This window comes from Electrona antarctica (assembly GCF_951216825.1).
Source record: "Electrona antarctica genome assembly, contig: scaffold_123, whole genome shotgun sequence".
In the NCBI taxonomy this organism is placed as follows: domain Eukaryota; kingdom Metazoa; phylum Chordata; class Actinopteri; order Myctophiformes; family Myctophidae; genus Electrona; species Electrona antarctica.
In genome coordinates this window covers 112,111-119,610 of record NW_027638227.1, presented here as the reverse complement: position 1 = coordinate 119,610, position 7,500 = coordinate 112,111, and the positions used below count along the sequence as shown (strand labels likewise).

The 7,500-nt window shown below is 41.4% G+C and overlaps 1 protein-coding gene across 3 annotated transcripts in view; it reads right to left on the bottom strand.

Moving 5' to 3' along the window:
• Positions 1–378: 378 nt before the first annotated feature.
• LOC306918267 (zinc finger protein 536-like) overlaps positions 379–7,500 on the bottom strand; it is a 51,739-nt gene continuing 44,617 nt past the window's right edge. For 2 of the 3 annotated variants that reach the window (XM_079531138.1, XM_079531139.1), the window contains exon 4: positions 379–900. In XM_079531138.1, the coding sequence (XP_079387264.1) occupies positions 596–900 (305 nt within the window). In that variant the 3' untranslated portion in view covers positions 379–595. The remainder of the gene's footprint in view (positions 901–7,500) is intronic. The other variant, XM_079531141.1, reaches the window with a different exon arrangement.

The window sequence follows — 7,500 nt, the reverse complement described above, 5'->3', positions numbered from 1 at the left end:
TGTAAAAAATAAATTGGAAATAAATATTTGTACATTTAAAAACTGTGTACATTGGTGACTATAACTATAATCTACCTGATCTTGAGGCCTACAAAATCGGGGAAAAAATAAAAAAGAACTTTTTTTTTATCAACTAGTCAACTAGTAACAGCAAGGTGGATTTACTAGTCGACTAGTAAGTAAACTAGTCGACTAGTTGCTTAATGCCCTAACGTCTGCCCTTTGTTGTTTCACCTTGCAACGGTGTCGCACAAAAATAACAAAAATAGCCGATCAACATGTTACAATGCTACTGTTATTCTTACCATATTCTTATGATTTCACAGTTGATACACTCTTTTGACACCAAACACTCTCTCTCACTTTCACGTCACAACAATTTATTATAGACAGCTTCTTTGCTACAGATAAATACATATGGTGTCTCTTCAAGTAAACACTGGAATGTACATCAAGATTTATTCATATTTTTGTTTGCTTGTTTTCATTGTTAACTTGTCATATTTTCTCCTCAGTCCGCCTCCTCCGTCCGTGGCCACGAGGCTCAAACAACATTCATAACTTAAGTCTGAAAATCTTGCCACGACGACGAGCATCAAGTGCCACACGGTGACGCCACCGCGGCGCACCGCTCTCTCCCTGGTGGCGTGGTGGGAGGCGTGTCCTCGTCCGGACCCATCGGCGGCGGCGTGGGCGAATACAGCTGGTGGAGCTGGTGGAGCTTCTGGGAGGAGGAGGAGGAGGAGGGGGAGGAAGAGGAGGAGTGTGAGCGGCGCAGGCGGCGGTCGGGGTAGAGGCTGTTGTCGAAGGGCCTGCGGTGAACACACAGCACGTGGGTCTTCAGGTTGCCCTTCTGAGACGCGCTGTACGAACAGTACCTGCACCGGAACGGCTTCCCACCTGGGAACACAGTGACACAGAACACAACCCCCCCTCTCAGTATGTGGACTGAACTCAATCCTAGTTTAACGCATTTTGACCTGAGATCAGGTCAAAATGTTTTCTGAAAAAGCTATGTTTCTATGTCAGTCGTTCTTCGATTTTTCAAAAATAGCAGATCTACAAGCTCATAGCGCGCCCCTCGGTGGCGCGCTACGAGCTTGTAGATCTGCTATTTTTCAATAGCTAAAGCATAACATAATGCTAACACCAAAAGAGGTTCCCGCCCAAAATGGTTTAATTTTGTCGCCGTCGGGCAGTAAAGTTCTCTCCATATTTCATTCATTTTCAAATTAATGGCCCTTTTAAAACTTAAAGGGTCAGGACACCATCCCCCCCAGGCTGCAGTCACTGCTGAATCTGTCAAAACCGAAGCCTCAGTTGAGGTGGAGGATTTGTCACGATCTCACCGGAAGGCATGGAGCCTCGTGAAAGCACACGAACGGCCCATCGCGAAAAATAATACAATTAATAAATCCTAATTGTAACTAACCAATTGTAAATAGTACTAATAATATAAAAGACTAACTTTGAAGAAACTACTTGAATTGTCCAACGTGCCCAGGATTACATTAGATAATTGACACTGGGTGATAAAATGGGTTGCAAAATCGTGGAATAAAAAATTTAGAAAGATTTTGTTCAGCAATGTAAACCAGGAAACAGAGACAGGCAACTGAAAACAGTCGTCCCTATTGCATTGCATTTGCATCGCAGCCTTACAATCAGCCTTGTCTCATCCTGTACGTCCACTTACCACTAGTTGGTAGCAGCTAATAATCACTGTCATGTCACGTTGACCTGTGTTGTTTGTTTGTAATTGTTCTCACTGCACTAGCAGCGCTGAGAGATGTGATTGCATCATTGTATAGCATATGCTGCCTCCCAGTTATACCTTACAGTAAGACAAAGTAAAATTGTTTATCAAGCTGCTTTTGTGTATTTTTCTACTTGGCTGTGCTGTATGCTGTTCATGCTTTGAAAAAAATAAAAAATAAATCATTATTAATTATTAAAATGATGACGTCATGAACGGGGCCTCCTAATCCTTAAGGCCGCCCCTGTATACACATGCATAACATAGTGAGGCCAGGTTCAAGGTTAAGTCTGTTTGAGGGTTTTATAAATATTTAACCAGTGAAAATAAATAATATTGCCGACCTCTCAGCCAATGGAATATTAACAGTACAACAGTACACAGCAAGTGCCAGGGTGTCAAGTAATTTTACACCCCACTTTTGAATGCTTTCTTTCTTTATTTACTTTAACCCCTTATGGTGTTACATACATTATGTTATAATTTAGCTATTGAAAAATAGCAGATCTACAAGTTCATAGCGCGCCACCGAGTGGCGCGCTATGAACTTGTAGGTCTGCTATTTTTGAAAAATCGTTAAAATGTGCCATGATTTAGAAAACTTTTTATTTTTATTTCGACGTCAGGCCTGAATGGGTTAAAGAAAAAGTACAGAACTCTAGTAGGCCTACTTTAACTTAAGGATACATCTGACAGAACAATTTTAACTTGTTGTTGAGTAATATTTGACTGGGAGTACTTTGACTAACCGTATACTGGGATTGAGTAGTTTGTCCACCACTGACCATATAAATACAGTATACAGTCAAAGAGTGTTGAAGCTGCAATTTATATTTCCAAATGTCTATACTACCTCTCCTCCAAAAAGACACCCATCTTTAAAGGAGAATTCCATGCTAGAAGGCTTTCTTACTTTTCTTTGTAGTCGTTACGTCCCCACCAAAGAGGTCCAGGTGTTTTTTTTTATGCAAAACCTCCTTATTTCCCCTACCATAAGCCCTCAATGAATTGCATTGAATTGAATGGGGCTATGGGGTGTATTTACATTATGAAGAGAGGATATATACAAAAAAATAATAATTTTGAGCGATGGAAATAAGCGAATTAGCACAACACCCCATAGCCCCATTCAATTCCCATTCAATCCAATGCAATTCATTTAAGCTTTTGCACAAAATAACACCTGGACCTCTTTGGTGGGGACGTAACAACTACAAAGAAAGGTAAGAAAGCCTTTTAGTATATGGGAATTCTCCTTTAACTCTGAGAGTGGACAAACATATAACGTCCATTTCGTTACATTTTGTCCACTCCCGAGTTACAAACGGTAACGGTGGAGACGACAGGAGCCATTACAGACAACACACTCATCTACCGTTCCAACTCTTTAAGTTATGACTTAACCCATTTATGCCTGACTTAGAAATGTATGTCTTCTAAATCCTGACAGTTTTCTGAAATACCTATGTTTCTATATCAGTGGTGCTCAATATTTCATGTCAAGGACCCCAAAAATTATATGTAATTGGCCGCCGACCCCCATCTGAAAATATGTATAGTTCCAGGGACCCTCCCCAGAAGCAAAGATTTCAGTTAATAAAAACGTTCGCTCTGAAAGAATATATATTCAAAGATTTGCGCCACATTTTGACGATTTCTCAAAAATAGCAGACCTACAAGCTCGTAGCGTGCCACTCGGTGGCGCGCTATGAGCTTGTAGATCTGCTATTTTTCAATAGCTAAAGCATAACATAATGCTAACACCAAAAGGGGTTCCCGCCCAAAATGACTTAATGCGTTTGATTAATGGGACAATCAACGGCTCCGTCTCAGACGGACGGATACATAGCATAAGGTCTCACGTACCGTACCGTACGCCGTGCGATGTGCCGGGGATATTAATCTACTGGCGTCGTTCACCGTTCCGTGATTTATCAGGAAAAGATGCCGTGTGTCAAACAGTGACATCATAGCAGTGATACTTCACAGCAGTGTGTTAGTCAGTTAGTGGGCGGTTTATTTTTGCACTTTTTTCTTATGGAATGCCAGCAAGTTAGAATTCATTGGAATAGATTGTCTTGTCCGTGGAAATAAACACAGTACGCGTCCCGTACCGTACATGCACCCACTCTCACACACCATTGTTTTACAATACTATACTTTGAGCACATCAATATTTTAGGACAGCAATTCTATAAAATACACGTTTTTTTTTGTTTGGCCATTTTACCCCTATATACATAGGATTTTCAGAAACACTATTTATTAACGTTAAAATAAATAGGTAAATAAATATCCACTAACCCTGAAGCCTGGGCTGCATGTAATACAATATCTCTCAGGTACAACTCTAACTCTAACACCATCCTAAACCTAAAATATCTAATCCTAACCTTAAACCCAACCTGAAACTTTTCCTATTTTTCTTTCTTTTTTATTTGATGTAATCATGGTGATATAAAATGTATGGTGATAGGGGCAGGTATACATAAGATTCATCTTCTTCCTGCTCCTTTTCTTTTCTGGTATGGAATATGTACAAAATAAGTACAAAGTAAAATGAATATAATCACGTAAAACCATAAATGAAATGAAATGAAATGTCATGTTTTTGACCCTTCGAAAATAGCCTATGCAAAACTCACAACGCGTTGCATGGTTACATGAGCTTGTGTTCAATGCTATGTTCAAAGCAAGTTGACAAATCTTATGGGCTGCTTCACACAAAACCTATTGATTTTGACATGAAAATATGTGAGTGCACACCATCCTAAACCTAAAATATCTAATCCTAACCTTAAGGCCAACCTGAAACTTTTCCTATTTATAAGCCTAAAGGAGCGTCCACACCAAGCATTATAATAACGGTATAACAATAACTAATAACTATATGATCGTTCCCCTTTGTTAATATACTATATAACTATATATTTATAAAGTAGTTGCCCATAACTTAGCATTTCTCTTGTGAGGACCAGGAAGAAAGTCCACACAAGACTGTCCACTTTCCCAATTCTACTGTACCTGTGGGGACTTATCACCCGGTCCCTTACAAGTATAGTAGGGTAATACAAGTGAACACACGCACGCACGCACGCACGCACGCACGCACGCACGCACACACCGAGCGAGTGCACAAACATAAAGGCACATTAACTGTGGGCTGAGTGTTGGACTGAGGAATGACAGGCATGTGGCAGCTGGCCGATGACAAGCAGGCGTACTTCCTGTCTGCTCCTCGCGTCCCCTCCCTCCCTCCCTCCTTCCATGGAACTACTCCACTCCCACTAACATGCAAAGTGACTACAGTAAGTACAATTACTCAAGTACTGCGTATACTAAGTACGATTTTGAAGCATTTTTGAGTGGTGCAACCACTCCAAGGAACAGCAATGTCCGTGTTAACCTATGTTTGTGTGTGACTATGTTTGTGTGTGACTATGTTTGTGTGTGACTCATGTGTGACTCATGTGTGACAACAGCGCCATGGGGGCGCTGTTGTGCCAGAAACAGAGAGAGAGAGATAGTGCTGCACTGTTGCCTGCTAATGAGAGAGAGAGGGGGAGGGGAGTTGTACCACTCAGTTCACACGGGTGTGATTTTACTTTACTTGAGTGACTCTAGCTCAGGCTACATTTTGACAGCTACACCTGTACAGATTTTGAGATTTACTGTAGATTATCGATGATACAAAACATACTAGTAATCTGTGCTATTATGTTAATGATACAAAACATACTAGTATTCTGTGCTATTATGTTAAGCTGCCCAGCAGCACATAAAGTAATTACAATCAGCCCCATCATTACCAGCTGCAGCATTAAAGTGACACATGAATGCATTACTTTTTAATTACAATATAATAACATGATTGTGAAAATGGGACATTCTGCATAATGAGTACTTTACATTTAGTACCGTGAGTATATGTTGATGCCAATACTTTTGCACTTTTAATCGAGTACACTTTTGAATGTTGTAGCCGCAGGCTATTTCTACATTAACCCATTTTGGGGCGGGAACCCCTTTTGGTGTTAGCATTATGTTATGCTTTAGCTATTGAAAAATAGCAGATCTACAAGCTCGAGCTTGTAGATCTGCTATTTTTGAAAAATCATGAAAATGTGTCGCAAAATTTGAATATATATTTTTAACGTTTTTAACTCAAATCTTTGCTCCTGGGGAGGTCCCTGAAACAACATATTTTCAGATGGGGGTCGGCAACCAAATACAGATAATTTTTGGGGTCCTTGACATGAAAAAGGTTGAGAACCACTGACATAGAAACATGGGTTTTTCTGAAAACTGTCATGATTTAGAAGACATTTGTAGAATCGAAGTTAGGTCAGAATGGGTTAAGGTATTGCTATACTTTTACTCAGTGGCGTGCACAGACATTTAGAGGGGCAGGTGCTCAAGTTAAAAAAGGGCACCTTGTGCAGCGCGTGGAACCGGCCGGTTGCCTTAATCCATTTTGGGCGGGAACCCCTTTTGGTGTTAGCATTATGTTATGCTTTAGCTATTGAAAAATAGCAGATCTACAAGCTCATAGCGCGCCACCGAGTGGCGCGCTATGAGCTTGTAGGTCTGCTATTTTTGAAAAATCAAAAAAAAATGTAATTTTTTTTCAAAAGGGCACATTGCCAAAAGGGCAGGGGGTGCTCTAGCACCCCCTAGTGTCTATCTGTGCACGCCACTGCTTTTACTTAATCTGAGTACTTCTTCCACCATTGGTTAAGCTCTAATACTAACATAGCAGGAACTGTTTGTTAGTTTGATTCAAATCAACTTTAAAGCCCCTTTGAAGTTGTATCATTTGGGGACCCACCACCACCTGCGTCATGGATAATTCCACTGGCTTTAAGATCAATAGAGGGCTTTGTTTGTGCTGGACTAGTCATTAATTAAGCTTTTGGGTTTACAAGTCACTGGTTCTCAAAGTGGGGTCCAGGGACCTCCCAGGGGCCCTTGAGGGAGTTCGGGGGGGGGGGGGGGGGGTCCCCAAACAAAATGAGGAACAGTTTAACCACTTATACCGCTCTATTTCATGTTTTTGACCCTTCGAAAATAGCCTATGCAAAAAGCTCACAACGCGTCGCATGGTGACGTGTTGACGTTGTGAGCTTGTGTTCAAAAGAAGTTGACAAATCTTATGGGCTGCTTCACACAACAAAACCTATTGATTTTGACATGAAAATATGTGAGTGTGGCCTGGGCCGTGGCTCAGTGGTCCAGGCACCTTGGCTGGTAATCCAGTCTGGCAGTGTGTGCCGCGGGTTCGACTCCCGATCCCGACGGCCTTTACTGCATGTCACTCCCCCCATCTCTCTCCCCCATTCCCTGTCAGCCTACTGTCTGTCCCTCTATAAAAAAATATAAAATAAAGGCGGAAGCCGCAAAAAAAAAAAAACCTTTTAAAATATGTGAGTGCACACTGTCTTATGTGGCTGTGCATCCCCTTGTTGACCGTGGTGCTATTTGAAGCGTGGGTTAGCTCACATAATGACTTTTCCCTCTCAGTCCATCTCTGTCTAATATTTCAGCGTGTCATCATTGAGTGGTTTGTTTTTTCATGATTCATGGCTTACAGTAAACCATTAAGTGATGATGTCACCGGACATCACTTCCCCAAAAACTTGAATCCGTCACAACCTCTTCACCCCCCCCCCCCCCCCCTCTATCTCTCTCTCTGTATCTCTCTTCACCCCCTCCCCCCTGTCTATCTCTCTCTCTATATCTCTCCC